General features: G+C 41.8%; 1 protein-coding gene across 8 annotated transcripts in view; it reads right to left on the bottom strand.

The window, feature by feature from the left end:
* Window positions 1-819: 819 nt before the first annotated feature.
* The window catches only part of ralgapb (Ral GTPase activating protein non-catalytic subunit beta), a 125,072-nt gene continuing 108,900 nt past the window's right edge, over window positions 820-16,991 (bottom strand). For all 8 annotated transcript variants that reach the window (XM_078236954.1, XM_078236956.1, XM_078236957.1 and 5 more), the window contains 7 exons: window positions 14,710-14,875; window positions 11,846-11,968; window positions 10,390-10,526; window positions 9,387-9,495; window positions 8,828-8,906; window positions 7,107-7,255; window positions 820-2,823 (listed from right to left, as the gene is read on the bottom strand). In XM_078236954.1, the coding sequence (XP_078093080.1) occupies window positions 2,630-2,823; window positions 7,107-7,255; window positions 8,828-8,906; window positions 9,387-9,495; window positions 10,390-10,526; window positions 11,846-11,968; window positions 14,710-14,875 (957 nt within the window). In that variant the 3' untranslated portion in view covers window positions 820-2,629. The remainder of the gene's footprint in view (window positions 2,824-7,106; window positions 7,256-8,827; window positions 8,907-9,386; window positions 9,496-10,389; window positions 10,527-11,845; window positions 11,969-14,709; window positions 14,876-16,991) is intronic.

The raw sequence follows: 16,991 nt of genomic DNA, 5'->3' as shown, positions 1-16,991 counted from the left end.
GTTCAGTATATTTTTGTGCATGAGACGTGTAGTTAAAAAAATCCTAGCTATGCACAAAATAAAAGTTACTGCATATATCTGACTTGTGAGAACAGTCAGTAACGGTCGAATCTTTCCTTACAGCAGCTTCAGTTATGTCCTTCCCACTCCATCAATACAAAAACAAAATACTGAAAATCTAGGAATCTGAAATTAAAACTCCTGGAAACAGTCAGCAACTGAGTATTTCCAGCATTTGCTATTTCCATCAAATATATTGTTCAGCTCACTGCGTTCTTCACTCACTCACTACAAAAGGCTAATAATGCACTGCACCAAAGTCTGCTTCTTGGTGTCTGAATTGCATAGAAATGAATCACCATTCTGAAATCAATAAAGTGGGAAATCCAGATGATTGGAGCTTCTGGTTAACTGTCGGAAAGCTGCACTTGTGTGTGAAGAATTCATCAAACCTGGATACAGGTTGATGTGAATCAAGGCGTGACTGTCAAGCATGCACATAGAGACAGCTGGAGAGTAACTAGTTAGATATTTGTGCCTCCCCCAACCACGGTCCTCCCTCTCTGACCAAGGTTGTTAGTAAGCTGAGCACTCGGATCACTGATACCGTTTGGGTTTGCCTTAAAGGGTTACCGGAATCAGACTAGTTAGAGTTGCATAGCCAGGTTTCCTTCTCCAGTTGCATCACCTACTCAGCAAGGCTGTGTCCTCAATCAGAGATTTCACCAATGCAGGTGTTTGGCTGGAGGCTTGCGCCCGTTTAATTGCTTGGTTACTAAGGGGAGAAAGAAATCTAATCATGGCATTTAAATTATTTTTAAAAGAAACCTTTATTTTTTTTAAAAACACCCCATTAAGCAACTAAAATAAAGCATTGAACTTTTGCAGGAAGATGTGTGTTAATTCAGAAAGAGTCACAAAACACAAGGGACACTGAAAGGTGTGGGAGAATATCGATGTTTTGGCCCTGTATATCGCAAATTCCTGGGTTTTAATGGTATTGATCACTGTTCACGGAAGTTTCTGATATTTGCTTTGTTCGATCTTTGATTGGAAAGTGTTAACATTGAATGATTTCTAGTGTGGTTCATTCCTCAAATGAAAATAATGTTTTGTGAACAGAAATACGGTTTTAAAAATAACCATCATTTCTTCAAATGGAAGTGACCAAACGATTGAGGTACAAAAATAAAACCTGTAAAAATATTTTCAATGCTTCATGATTACTGTGCAAAGAAAAACAATTCTGCATGGTGCGTGGAAGGCTTCGAATCAAACTCGGGCACTTTCAGGATAATTTTATTTTAAATCACAGCCTAGGTCAGTGGTTTCCATGGAGAAGGCCCGGTGATATAAATTGCTCCTGTCAGTTGTACAGGGTAGAGGAAAGCCTCGCTACGTTCAGGGAAGAATTACAGTGAGGGAAGCTTCCAGGTGCAGCACGTTAAGTTTCACGCAGGACCAGTGCAAGATGCCAATTCATGGGGGAACACCAAATTCATCTTTTGTTACAAGAACGAAAGAAATTGCAACCAGATGGCTCATGGATTTGACCCCACTTGGTTGCTTGGAACATATAAAGATTGGAGATGTTGTACTTGGCGCTGTAGGGAAAAGCAGACAGAAACAAAAATCACAGCTATTCCACTGTTGATCGTAAACCCAAACTATCTGGGTTGGGCAGGTGATGTTTAATCTCAGGCAAGGACTGGAGGTTCAGAGCTCCGCAGTTGGGAGGGACACTGTGAAAAACCTTACCATTGGTGCCTTTTGTGAACTTCTTAACCCCCTCATTCCTACCCTTTCCTCAAGTTGATAAATATTTCTACATTCCTTCTAGTTTTCTTGGAGTAGTACAGAGTCCAATCAATATCATTCACAGCTTGCAGGACACCAGGAAGACTGAAAATCAAGATGTTGTTGGCTGTTTGCATTGGGCAATGTGCTAATGTTGGGGATTGCAAGAAACTGATAACTGCACTAATTATATCCTTGTGTTCATACAGGGTGATTCCAGGACAAGTGTCTTCTGGTGAAAAATCACGTGGCTTGGTATTAACATTATAACCAAACGTGGCCTGGTGTCTTAACAATGAAAATCACTGACCAAGGTTGATAAATGAAAATGATAACTCCCCTCTTCCAAGCCCCAGCCCCATTCCTTTTCATTTTAATGCTAACTATGACTAACTGAAGGGCAGTTTTGTGCTGTGGAATCACTTCCACCAGTAAGTGGATTGAGACTGCCCCAAACTCACTTGTCCTCTACAACTGTCTATCCGTGTAGGATTCAGTGCAAGGTCTGGGAGCTAAAGAGTACAGCAGTATTGCACAGCTTGCCGCACAGCTGATCAAAGATACACTACATAATACAGATTTCAAGTATTGTACAGAAATTCGGTTATGTTCAGTAAGGCTGTCTTGCAGTTCAGTATAAAATGGGTTTTATATATTTCTCAAAAATCAACTTTACGTCCTTAATACACATTTACACAGAACCAGCTGGGATATACTGCTTTCCAGAGCTCTGGATACCAGTCGGTGCTTCACATCACATTCTCCTGCAGCCAAGTGCCTGACTAAGTAGTAAAATAGCTTATAAATACTCTCGGCATGGATCTCAGTGCATCTATGGGTTCAAGGATTTCGGTCCCACTTCCTGGAACAATGAGGTGTAAAATTCCGGCTCCAGGAGCTTGTTGCGGTATTTATGGACAATATCCACTATCTTCTGCTTCCTCCTTACATGGGGAGGGTTGTAGGAGTCACTTTCCAGCCTCTTCCTTCGACAGATGTTTATAATTGTCTGTCGGACCAAAAACCCTGAAACCAAAAGCACACACGTGTCATCCAGGTTACCACACAGTTATAGTTTTATTGGAGGTGGTAACACTCTCCCTTCCATTGTAATTATTCACTCTCCTTTCTCCAAATGGCTGTCCTCTCACTGGGCATGATTCATAGCAGACACCAGAGCAACTCAAGAACACGCAAAACGTAAGAAAAAGCCATTTAATCCCACCATACTTGCTGCTTCTGAACTCTGGGTCTAGATATTTCAGTCAGAAATCTCCTTGCTCCCCACCCTGATCAAACACAGCACTTGTGAATCAGACAGGTATGCTAGTACAGTGGCACTGTTCCTGGAATGCTAACCCTTGCCTTTGCTTTATAATCTGGAGAACAGAGGGTCAAATCTCACTGCAACAGTTTAAAAGTTTGAGCTCAATATTTAAAAAAATTACCACAAAGTTAGATTTAAAAAACAAAATCTAATTGGTTCACTAATATCCTTTGAAGAAGCAAACCTCCCATTCTTACCCTCTCGGAGTCTATTTGTGACTCAGTCCCAAACTGAGCACCAATTATTTGAAGATCGATAGTGAATGCCGGCCTGGACAATGACACATATATCAGGGAATGTCAGGTTAGGGAATGAAGAATCCATCCCATTTTTCCATGTCAAAGCAGTAGCTTTTTAAGTTACTTTTTAAATTCAGAATGATTTACTTTTTTCTGGCAGCCTGCTCCATGTTTGTTATATAGTGCCTCGGGAAGGGGTGGGGGAGAATTCATTTAAAGCTGATTTTGCTCAACACCAACCTTATTGGTGGAGGCAAACTCGTTGGGGTCTTTTAAGAGACTTCTGGATGAGTACATGGGATTTAATGGGATTGAGGGCTATAGATAGGCCTAGAGGTGGGGATGTGATCGGCGCAACTTGTGGGCCGAAGGGCCTGTTTGTGCTGTGGCTTTCTATGTTCTATTAACCATCACTTCATTACAACATCCAGCTGTCTCATGAGTTCCAATCTCACCCATTCTTCCCAGACGCCCACTGCAGCTGTTGTTCACCATCTGTGCAAAGCAGTACAGATGGGCATCTATGCCAAACCCAGCGTTTCCAATTGGCAGCCCCTGAACCGGCTTGCTGCTCTGGGCTGATTTCTCTTCGTAAGGCTGCAGCTCAACAGCTAAATCTATTTGTTATGCATCACCCATCACCAACACAGACCTCCCTTCACACCATGAATCAGCCCTAGTGCCCTGCCCTGCACAGCAGGGACAAACCCCAAAGATGTGCGGGTTAGGTGGACTGACCATGCTAAATTGCCCCTTAGTGTCAGGGGGACTCGCTAGGGTAAATGCATGGGGTTGTGGGGATAGGGTCTGGGTGGGATTATGGTTCGTGCAGACTCGATGGGTTGAGTGGCCTCCTTCTGCACTGTATGATTCTATGACTCAATAGCCAACCCCCTCCCATTCCACCACTTCATGACGTGGACCAGCCGGGATGGTCATCCCTCTGTTGAAGGGTTTATTAACATTTACACTCCAGTGTGAGTGAGCTACACTTGAGCAGACAGGTCTGTTATATTAATAAACCTGTACTCAAATATACCTTGTGCCTCAAAAACACCTCATCAGGGCTCCATTTAAAGCTCTTGCTTTTAAATTTAATACCATGAAAATTAGCTGAAGTTTAGAACCATTGAACCAGAGTAAATCTTCACCCCACCGCATCCCTTTTTGGTTGGTGATTTATTAACCACCACAAATTTCTATCTGATTTTAATGGCATGTTACGAATCGGTCATTTTTATATGAAAAGATCTCCCTTTTTTGTTGAAAGTTCTCAATGAACAAGCAGCTGATGAAATGAGAGCGTTGCTGGCAAGGTCAACATTTGTTGCCCATGTCGAATTGCCCTCGAGAAGGTGGTGGTGAGCTGCCTTCTTGAACCGCTGCAGTCCATGTGGTGCAAGTACACCCATAGTGCTGTTAGGGAGGGAGTTTTAGGATTTTGACCAAGCGACAGTGAAGGAAAGGCGATATAGTTCCAAGTTATGATGGATGGTGTGTGGCTTGGAGAGGAACTTGTATATGGTGGTGTTCCCAGGTTCTGCTGTCCTTGTCCTTCTAGGTTGTCGAAGTTGCAGGGTTGGAAGGTGCTGTCGAAGGAGTGTGGTGAGTTGCTGCAGTACATCTTGTAGTTGGTACATCAGTGATGGAGGGAGTGAATTGGGTGCAATCAAGCAGGCTGCTTTGTCCTGGATGGTGTGATGATAGTAGTGCAATTGGTTCTTTATGTTTAAGGGGAATGCTTAAAAATTTAGCTTAATTCTACAGACAGTTGGTATGTCTGGAGGAAAGCATCACAGATGCTGGGAGAGCAGGATACTTACTTGTTTTAGGCCTGTAAGTGGTTAAGTAGAGTTAATGGACTTTTATTTACTCAGGTTCCCCTGGGATTTCTGATTAGTGTGATTGACAGTCATGTGATGATGTGGTTTTTGTGCAGTCCTGGGTCTGTAGCAGAGAGAGAGAGTTTTTTGCAGTTTAGAGTTGCAGTTCCAGCTGGGAATTATTTGAATATTTGAATGATATATTTGAATATATTCAGAATATTTGAATTCCAACCATTATTTTGTAAATTGAGTTTGTGTCTTTAAATGCCCTGTTTGTGAACAGAACTCCCACTCACCTGATGAAGGGGCAGCGCTCCGAAAGCTAGTGGCTTTTGCTACCAAATAAACCTGTTGGACTTTAACCTGGTGCTGTGAGACTTCTTACTTTTAAATTGTTTGAAGGCAGAGGTTTCCGCAAGCTGCTCTGAAACTCTTACTCTTTGAAAGCTTTAAGACTGTCTACATTCATTATAGCAAGTAAAGTTTTAAAGTTTATTTATTAGTGTCACAAAGTAGGCTTACCTTAACACTGCAAGGAAGTTACTGTGAAAATCCAGGTATATTTATGATTGCTAACTGTATTTAAAGTGGCATTTAAGTCTGTAAAAGGAATGTTGCTTATCTGGAACTGGAACAATGATAAGTTAGAAATTTAAAAAATGTTTTTTCATTTTAAAATATTGCTTAGCTGTTAATAGTTAATAGCTTCATTTGTTAGAGTTATATTTAAACTGGTTTGTTTTACAATAAAAGATTTCTAATTTGTCAGTGGAATTACTCCTGGACTGAAGCATCCCATCATCACATTTATGCTAAAATAGAAAAATTGTTGAAGTCTAGTCTAGCTTTGGGTTCTGGTCTAGCACCGTAACAATGGGGTCAAGCTTCTTGAGTCTTTTTGGAGTTGCACTCATCCAGCAAGTGGAGTGTATTCCATAATATTCCTGACTTGTGCCTTGTAGATGGTGGTCAGGTGGGGAATTACTCAGTGCAGAATTCCCAGTCTCTGATCTGCTTTTGTGGCCACAATATTTTTATGGCTGGTCCAATTAAATTTCTGGTCAATGGTAACCTCCCAGAATTCTGATGGTGCGGGGTTTAACTATGGTAATACCGTTGAAATTACATCAATACAATCTTTCCCAATCCCAACTGCATTAATTGGTGTTACATGGGATAGGTTTTACAATGTGGAGATGCTGGCGTTGGACTGGGGTAAATCTAGTAAGAAGTTTAACAACACCAGGTTAAAGTCCAACAGGTTTATTTGGTAGCAAAAGCCACACCTTTTGCTACCAAATAAACCTGTTGGACTTTAACCTGGTGTTGTTAAACTTCTTACTAGGTTTTACAACCCATAGCTCAGAATAGAGATACCTATATTCCATGTAATTTACAATATTCTCCTGATATAATCAGAGCATCACAGAGACCCTTGTAACGCAATGTCAGTGGCACATGAGGCCACTTCCTTTGGGAGCAGGAGATTTTATTTAGTGCTTGACTGCTGGAGGCTGGAAGCCAAAATGACCATTTGACCATCACTGGGCTAAATGCAATTCTCTTTGGCCAAGTTGGAAATGTAATTCTGCATTAACATCACATGCAAGAGATTTCAGCTGCTTTAAAGTTGCATCTGCATAGTCGGAGCTTGAATCTTGCACATGGAGGAGGTGGGAAACTTGGTGAGTGGGATACTGCAAATGGAACACTGCACCTACAAGAGGCACCTCTTGCTGGTTCTGCAATCCCGTAACATTCCATCAATATCCTTCATTCACGAGTGAGTGGGAATAACGCAATGGAGCTCGGGTATGAGGAACAGGTAGGAGCTGTAAATTTTGAGCAGGCAAACAATCGTGCTCTTGGTTCAAAACAAAGCGGAATGTTCAATTATCTGCCAGCTGGCATCCTTACCTAATGCCCGCCGACTCACGACCATTCCATCAACCAATGGAATCACCATGCTGAACTTCCCTGTAGCTCCTTGAACTTTTATTCTGAAGAGACCAGTCTTCAGAGGATGGATGAAAATGACTGGCACATCCTTGTCTGACGTGGTGGTCCTAGAATAATCAGACCAGATAAAGGAAAGGTGGTCAATCTGTACAACCGGACATTCTCTCAATCACTGATCTCATTGAAACATAGACAATTCTGCGAGCGCTCAAGAGAGTGGATACTGAGAGGATGCTTCCTCTTTTGGGGATCTTAAGGAGTCTGCCTTTTAAGATGGAAATGAGGAAGAATGTTTTCTCCCCGATGGTTGTTAGTCTTTGAAATTCTCTGCTCCAGAAAGCAGCAGAGGTTGGGTCATTGAAAATATTCAGAGAGTTAGAAAGATTTTTAATTGACAAGGGAATTGACGGTAATGGGGACAGGCAGGAAAGTGGACTTAAGGCCACAATCATGATCTTATTGAATGACACGGCATGGCCAATGGACCAAATGAACAACTCCTGCTCCTATTTATTATGGTCAGGACAGGCACAAGTTCCTAAATTACAGAAAAGATGGACAGCCACAGAATTTTCTTACGTCATAGTAGAGTGCCAATGCTGAGGGGAGGATCAGATTTTTCATGTTGAGGTGGTGCTATTAGACTCAGCCCCTTTAACCCCACAGTGAGGAAAGTTCCGAGAAAGTGGTTGAGGAAATCAGTTTTTGATGAACAGCAGCTTAATGTGCTCTTTATTCTCTGTCTTGCAAAGTCAATGGAAGTTCCCAAATGAACACACAGGGTGGCACGGTAGCACAGTGGTTAGCACTGCTGCTTCACAGCTCCAGGGACCTGGGCTCGATTCCCGGCTTGGGTCACTGTCTGTGTGGAGTTTGCACATTCTCCTCGTGTCTGCGTGGGTTTCCTCCGGGTGCTCCGGTTTCCTCCCACAGTCCAAAGATTTGCGGGTTAGGTTGATTGGCCATGCTAAAATTGCCCTTAGTGTCCTGAGATGCGTAGGTTGGAGGGATTAGTGGGTAAATATGTAGGGATATGGGGGTAGGGCCTGGGTGGGATTGTGTTCGGTGCAGACTCGATGGGCCGAATGGCTTCTTTCTGTGCTGTAGGGATTCTAAGATTCTACACATCTGCATCAGACTAATTACCTTGACATAAAATTAAGCTTTACAAACTCTCAATGATTTAAATGCAGGAGTGAGCTTTGCTGCAACTTTTAACCGTGTACGGTACTGGCCTTGGGCTAAATGAACGATGCAGCAGGCTTCCCCAGGCACCAAAGGCATACACCCCCTCCCCAACTGAATGCCCTAATGGGACTTTCACCAGAAAGCAACAGATGCCTTGTGAACCAGCACAGAGCCACTGAAACCCCTGCTTATTAGTACAACATTGCAGCCTGTAATGTTTTTAGTGAGGCCCATGAGGCTGGCCTCTTGGAGTACGAGCTCCCTAATTGACGCCACAATTGCCTGCCCAATCAGGGAGCCTCATAAACATGGATTCTGACTGTGTACCTGAAGCACTCTAGGAGTGTAATCGTGTTTGTAAATACAGGGAATCTGGTGAAGGGACACCAGCTTCTGAGGGGTTACTTCAGAACCTCTGAAACCTGAGAAACAAGATCTGATTGAGAGGGCACTAATTATAGATTCCATAGCTTAAAAAGAAGTGAATGTACCTGAGAGATGTGCTGCTGTTTGTAGTGGTCTCTACTCCAGTGCTGGTCTCTGGCAGAAGGTCATTCAGAGGAAAATTCTCTAGAAAAAGATCACTAAATGTTAAACTGTCACAGCAGAGGAGATACTAAGCATGCTATAAAGTGCTGGAAGAAGTCACAGGCTGGCAGTACTAGTAATACAAAGTGTTATTTGACAGAAGGTGAGAGCATGTATGAAACTCTACAAGAATGTTCCATAGATGACCATTCAATCCCTCAAGTCTGCTCTGCCATTCAAAGTATCATGGCTGCTTTCCTGCCTGCTGCACATAACCCGAATTCCTGAGAGATCAAAAATATATAATGTACACATGGCCAAACGGCCATAAGCCAAAGGCTATAGTTCCACAGTGACGTGAAGGCATAGCACATTCCTTCCATACTGAAATTTACAAATTATTTCCTGAATATAACTCAAGAGAATGTCAGCTTTACAATTACAAAGGGACCAATAATACGAAGCAGTACTTGATGATGCAGTAATGCAGCTGCTGTTAAAAGCCTTTTAGAAATACTATACCTATGTCATCAAAGCGTTCGACCCACACAACAATGACCTTTGTTTCAGGGCCCAGCGGAGGTACTGTTCGACCAAGTGGCAGCTTCTTAGATTTTTGTGTAGGGCTTAGCTTTAGAAGGAAAAAATAATACTCAGTAAAAGGAAATGGTAGCTTCCACGATTCACAGTAAAATAAATAACCTGCATTTAAAATAGCCTCTTTCACATCCTGAGGGACATCCTGAAGCACATCACACAAATAAATTACTCAAAGTGCAGTCCTTGTAGAATATAAACAAAAGTGGCAACAAATCCACACACACTAAAGTCCCAAGAACAGCAATGAGATGAATGACCAGATAATCTGTTTTCAGTGATGTCAGTTGAGGGATGCACATTGACTCATTCACTGGGAGAACTCCCCTGCGCCTCTTTGAACAGTGCCTTGGGATCTATAATGTCCATTTTAGAAGACAGATGGCATGTATGACAATGTAGCATTCTCTCAGCACTGCACTGGAAGTGTCAGCCTGGAACCCACAACCTTCTAACTCGAGGGTAAAAGCGTTCACACTGAATCATGGTGATAATGACATTTAAGAGCAGTGATAGCTAATATGTAGTGAAATATGGCAGTCAGCTTACACACAAGAGATCCTACAAACCATAAAAATGGCTAATTTCCAGTGGCCTTAATTTAGGGAGGAATGTTGGTCAGGTCGCAAAGTCCATGCCTCACAATGAATATCATCTAATCTTTACCAGAGGAGCAAGAAGAGAAGCACCTTAGTCTAATATCTCACATAAATGATGCCACCATCATATAGTATTTCCTAATCATGAAAGTGGAAGAGAAATTGTGAATTGTCACAAAGCCCTGCGAATATAATACAACGACCAAGCTTTCTGGGGTGAGTGGGAGTGGATTTTCATGCACTTGCACACTCTGCATACAAAACTGAAACAGGCTGTGAATACTGGAGGAATAAACCTGCAACCCTTTGCTCTATGGGGAGAATCTCACCCTTTGGGAGTTGCTGAGGTTTTCGGAATGGTTTGGGAAGAGCTCCAAGGTCAGTGGGGTTTGTTTCAGGAGGCTTGGCAGTAAATCCATCTGTGTCTCTGCCTCCTGCGATGCGAGTCCACTCTCCGAGGAGTCAGCTACAAATATAACAAAGGGAAATAAATGTCTTTCTGCAACGCTGCAGGACTAGAAATTATAGATTCAATGGCTGTGTTATGACAATTAGAGCACCGACATTAATAAATAAAAGATTACATTACAATTAAATTAATATTTCCATTCAATGCCAATTGAAGATTAATGCTTTCCAGTGAGCATCTTGATCCAAACTGCTTATAAACAAACTGTTTCTCAATTCTGCATCTAAACAGAGCGTTCATTTCAGTGGAGAGGGATCTGACTTTTCAAATAATGGAGCTTCGCTGCTCCCCTGGTAGTTTAGCATGGGCATCTGACTCTCAAACCACAGTGGCCTCAGCTTCAAACCCTTATGGCTGTGCAGAGTTAGTCATTCTCAGCCAGGGAAGGGGCAGGGATGAAAGGAAATGGAAGGAGAGAAAATAACAGTCAGTGCTCCTGCTCCAGATTGGTAACCAGTGGAAATGTGCAGGCGGGTTCTGGGGGAGGACAGGACACATCGTCACGTAAAAACATTATGCTTATTGTTGAGTTTAATGCATGAACATTGGTCGCTTGGGCACACGCTGCTTGTAGAAATAAACCCAACAAGGCATCAACCTCTTCTGGAAAGAGGGGGAAAACTGACAGAGAATGAAATGGATATAAAAAGGGCGTTACAGTGCAATTAAAGATATTAAGAAGCCGTTTTGTTTGAACCAACTTACAACTGAAACTCATTGTTACAATTGTGGATTGGCAACGCAGTTTATTGGAAGTTCACCTAATTAAAATATAGCTCATCAAAGAATGGAACCATTACCAAGACATGGGGAAATTTTACAACATGTTATAACAACCGGGGACAGAGAGCAGAGAGCTGCATTGATCTCGATGGGTAATAACCATATTGGAGTTCAGGAGGTCAGTATTTCTATGGAACAGTCACTCAAAGTAGAATTTACAATTAACCTAAACTTTCATCCCAATGCAAATCTTGAGGAATGGACTCATGATGTCACTACTCATAGCAGCTAGTGCAAGTCTCTCTCTCCCCATGGTATCTTAGAATGATGCCCGGTTATAAATTTACAAAAGCAAAAATAATTAAAATATTTATTCTGCAGCTACCAGCAATTCAAAGTTTAAGGTTGACGTCTTCCACCAACAAAATACAACAATCGCGCACGTAATCAATCTGGGCTCTGATTGAAAACAGAAATCTCCCAGTCAGTGCAAGGCGGCGAGGACAGTGTGCTAGTGGAGGAAACAAAACCCTCTGGGTATATTACACATGTACAAATAAAAGGTTTTCCCAAATAACTGAGTTTTGACTCACTGGATGACTCCATAAAAGAAGGAACAACAAAGGCAATTTCAGTCAAGGCATCAGCATAATATAATGCTTTCTTCTCTCCGTTAAAAATTCCACCTCCAGTGTCTTCAGGTGTTACAGCTTCCTCTGAAAAGGGGAATGAAAAGATTAGGAAGATTATAGAAAACCTGCTCAAAAAATTGGCAAGGCTATTTATTTCTTGTGTTCTTGCGCGGCTAAACAAGGAACGTAGGAAGAGAAATAGAACATTTAGTCTCTGCAGGCAGTTTTACCATTCAGTGTGATCATGGCTGATCCATTACCTAACTCTACACAGCCATCTTCCCCATGTCTTTAATATCTGGGTTGATAAAAAAAATCCATCAAATAGTCACTTGCAATCACCAGGAAAGAAACAAGAATACCTTAAACTGCATGAGGAATGGGTATGCATTAGTTGGTAAATTGGCTCTGATTGTTTGTGATATTGCCATGGTGAATGCACCAGGGAACTACTGTTTTTATTTTTAAAAATACGCAATGTGTGGAACTGTACCTTATGCTGCAAAGGGCAGTCTTTGCAATAGGAATATATGCAAGCCCAACTTCAGTTGGTTCTTTGTGTAATTCCTAGCACTCATCAGCAAATGCTGTCCAATGGTAGAATCACATCTAATGTTAGAGAATGTGTTCCGAGGTTTGCAAGCAGGGGTTGGTTCAGTACAGTCAGCACTCTGCCCATCACCAACAGCTGAAGATTCACACTGTTCGATATGTCCCAATAACTGGTGGATCACACTGGCACTGAAATTCATGCACATTACTCATGTGTATGAATTTGTGTGGTAGGGAGAATGTCTTTTTGGCTTGACTGCAGCATCCTGTCAGTGAAAAACAACACTTGTGTTGCCACTGGAGCTCATTAAGGTGTGTTGCAGCGTGAAATGGCTACATATGTTAATGCATTCCATCCGGCACTCAAAAATTCACTGTTGAAATGGAGCAGTCATGTTAACCTACCAACTTCATGTGGTATGATTACTGTTCCCTATGAAATTTGTTGCATCTGTTCTGATGAGTGCAAGACAACAAGCTTTGCCACTGTCTCTCTTTATAGCAATACTCAAAAATCTATTAAAATTAATTCACCCAGCATCCAATTGCCATTGGTGCAAGTGGATTCCAAAAGGTTTCCTAATTTCACTCCTAAAAGGTCTATTTCTAAATATTTGATTTGGTCTTCCGAGTTCTAGGTACCACGTAGTATATTATCTTGAAAACATTGATCAATTCACCCCCTAAACTTCTAAATTCCAGATGAGTACACCCCTTGTTTGTGTAATCTCTTCTCATAATCTAACTCTTGGGAGTGGAGGTATTATTCTGATAAAACAGCGCTGCACTCACTCCAACGACAATATATCCTTTGTATGGCGTGGAGCTCAGAATTACTCTCAGTACTCTAGGTGTGGTCTGACCAGAGCTTTATATAGCTGAAACATGACTTCAGCTTCATGGAGTTCTATTATTTTAATTGACAAAGGGTGCAATTCCTGATTTCAGTATTGTGAGCGCGATGTATTTTTAAAATTTTGGGGGGAATTACGTTGTTATTCTGTGTAGATAAACAAAGGTGTGCATGTGTGAATGTGCGCGTGATCAGGTTAATTAAACGGGGGAAGATTACTATAGAGAGAGGTTGTCTGTGAGGTCAAAGAGATAAAGGTTAAAGGTGGTAGGTTGATACATTTGCAATGAGAGGTTATGGCGAGTCTGAGTTACAAATAAATAGGCTGGATCTAAAATTTGCATTGTGAGGTAAATGGAAAACTTGTCGAATCTAGAAAGGAATTCCAGAGGGGACAAGGAACATTTGCAGGTTTCACGAGTAAATAAGGAAATATATATTAAATGTTATTGACCCAAAAGTAGAAGCAAAATAGACAATATGAAAGATTTTTATATTTGGAGAAATTGTGTTCACAGAGGTGTTTGAAGACAATGGAACTTGGGATGAAAGGGGAAAAATATATTTCAGGAAAGATAGTTTAAGTTTATTTATTAGTGTCACAAGTAGATTTACATTAACACTGCAATGAAGTTACTGTGAAAATCCCCTAGTCGCCACACTCTGGCACCTGTTCTGGTACACTGAGGGAGAATTTAGCATGGCCAATGCACCTAACCAGCATATCTTTCGGACTGAGAGAGGAAGCCGGAGCACCCGGAGGAAATCCACTCAGGCACGGGGAGAATGTGCTGTGAGGGCAAGCTCTGAAGACTAGCTCGTGTGCGGGAGCTGCTGTGCGAATTTTGAATTCCACCCAATGTTAAACTAGAAGAGTCTTTTGTTTCTGAACCTGCTTTTGGAATTTCACATCAGAGTGGAAGGTTTGGGAAGTCATGCAATGTACCTTTAAAGTGACAACAATTCCTTAACTTGGGTAATATTACTATATTTGTATGGTTAAGATCTATAAGGAGGTTGTTGCCAAGAAGGCAGTTTACTTGCATGCGTGTATATGTGTGTGTATGTATGTGCGTGCGTATGCATATCTGTGTGTGCTTGTGTGTGAGAGAGAGAGAGAGAGAATGAGTGGGAGGGAGAAGATGTTTTGTAAGATTGCTTTGTGCAACTTTAACGTCGTGTGCTTAAGTTTTTTTTCATTTTAATAAATCTTTTCATTAATAAAATTCTAAAGGTGTTAGTGGAATTCTATGCTTTTGGGGTCAGTAGTTCATCCTCCTCCTTTTCACAATGAAAACGGTTTACGATCAGCGTGATAGATTTCACTCTGGGGTCCAGCTTGCTCAGCAATAACTTCTGCTGTGGTCCTAACTGTATTTTTAAGGTCAGAATTTGAGTGTCGATTTATTTCCCCACATACCTTGTTCCTTCCCCTCACTGCCATTGCCATTGTTAATTAGCCAGCTGGTTGACACATGTCCAGTCCAGCCTGGGTGCTTCCCAACATCCACCGGCCATCCCAACGACAAGAGAAATTCCAAGAAATGAGATTGCACATGACTGGAGGATTCCATATTCTTGAGAATCTGCAAAGCCAAGGAAGAGAGTCATCCACTTAATACAGAGATGAGGAGAAATTCCTTCTCTTAAAGTTGTGAATCTTTGGAATTCTCTACCCCAGAGAGCTGAGGAAGCTCAGTCACTGAACATACTCAAAGCTGATTTACAAATTTTTCAACTATAGGGGATTTTAAAGTTATAGGGAACAGGTAGAAAAGTGGAGCTGAGGCCAAGATGAGATTAGCTATGATCAGCAGTTTGAAGAGCCGAGTGGCCTGTTCCTGCTCCAATTTCTTATATTATGCATATATTCTTACCCCAGCAAAGCAATTACAATTACTTTGCAATGATTTTGGTAAAGGTCAATGGCAACATTTCATTCTGCTCTTTTATGGTATGCAGAATACAAGGCCATGAATCATCAAATGCTACCATACAGTCAATGACTTGGCTCATGATACACACTCTCAAAGTTGCATCGTAACACAAGTTTGCCATGCTGTAAATGTTCAACATGCTGTGAATGTTCTGGCTTTAACTTGGAACATCAGTATAGGTTACTGGCTCAAAATATTTGCCTAAATGCACAATGAAAATTAAACATATTTATTTCGAGTTCAAGTCGAATAGAGTCATAGAGAATGGAAACAGGCCCTTCGGCCCACCTTGTCCATGCCACCCTTTTTTTTTTAAACCCCTAAGCTAATCTCAATTGCCCGCATTTGGCCCATATCCCTCTATACCCATCGTACCCATGTAACTATCTAAATGCTTTTTAAAAGACAAAATTGTACCCGCCTCTACTGCTACCTCTGGCAGCTCGTTCCAGACACTCACCACCCTCTGTGTGAAGAAATTGCCCCTCTGGACACTTTTGTATCTCTCCCCTCTCACCTTAAACCTATGCCCTCTAGTTTTAGACTCCCCTACCTTTGGAAAAAGATATTGACTATCTAGCTGATCTGTGCCCCTCATTATTTTATAGACCTCTATAAGGTCACCCCTCAGTCTCCTACGCTCCGGAGAAAAAACTCCCAGTCTCTCCTTATAACGCAAACCGTCAAGTCCCGGTAACATCCCAGTAAATCTTTTCTGCACTCTTTCTAGTTTAATAATATCCTTTCTATAATAGGGTAACCAGAACTGCACACAGTATTCCAAGTGTGGCCTTACCAATATCTTGTACAACTTCAACAAGACGTCCCAACCCCTGTATCCAACGTTCTGACTGATGAAACCAAGCATGCCGAATGCCCTCTTCACCACTCTGTCCACCTTTCAAGGAGCTATGAACATGTACTCCTAGATCTCTTTGTTCTAGAACTCTCCCCAATGCCCTACCATTAACTGAGTAAGTCCTGCCCTGGTTCAATCTACCAAAACGCATCACCTCGCATTTGTCTAAATTAAACTCCATCTGCCATTCGTCAGCCCACTGGCCCAGTTGATCAAGATCCTGTTGTAATTGGAGATAACTTTCTTCACTGTCCACTATGCCACTAATGTAGTTCCATTGTGCATCACCCAATTTCTAGAAGGACAATCTACCACTGTGCATTTTCAAATTGTGAAACTAGCTATCTAGATATGTTGGAAGAGAATTGTCGGCTTGTTGTAGATTGGGTGCACTAATGTGAAGACGATAAATTGTATGTTGAAGAAAAAACAGTGGTAACTGCAACCTTAAAACTGCTTCCTGACAGGCCAATCACAAACTTCAGGCTCATCTTGTTGCGTTAAGTTGTTTATAGGGTTTTCTCACTGGCAGCTTCACATTGGACAGGGGCACTTTAAGAGACCAATCTTGTGATGTTGCGGATGAGAATGTGCGGGCAAACGGGCAGTTTACCTTAGCAGCTTGTAGTGTTCACATCCTTTCAATAAAGTCTCCATTTGTTTAAACCTTCAAGGCCTCCAGGATATCCTTAAAAAACCACCACACACAAACTTGGGACGAGGTGATCAAACTACACTTGCAGCCACTCCAAAAAAGGTGGAAAAAGTCCGACAGCACATAGAAACTCGACAGAAGAATAAATAATTGAAATCATCGCTACACAAAAGCTGGCGATGGAGGAGTGCCAAACAATGGTTGCAGCCACCAGAGGAACCAAAAAATAATCGAAGATTCTGGGGAAAACA

This window comes from Mustelus asterias, chromosome 20 (assembly GCF_964213995.1).
Source record: "Mustelus asterias chromosome 20, sMusAst1.hap1.1, whole genome shotgun sequence".
NCBI lineage: Eukaryota > Metazoa > Chordata > Chondrichthyes > Carcharhiniformes > Triakidae > Mustelus > Mustelus asterias.
Note: the sequence above shows the minus strand (reverse complement) of the source record. Positions and strands in the feature narration are given on the sequence as shown.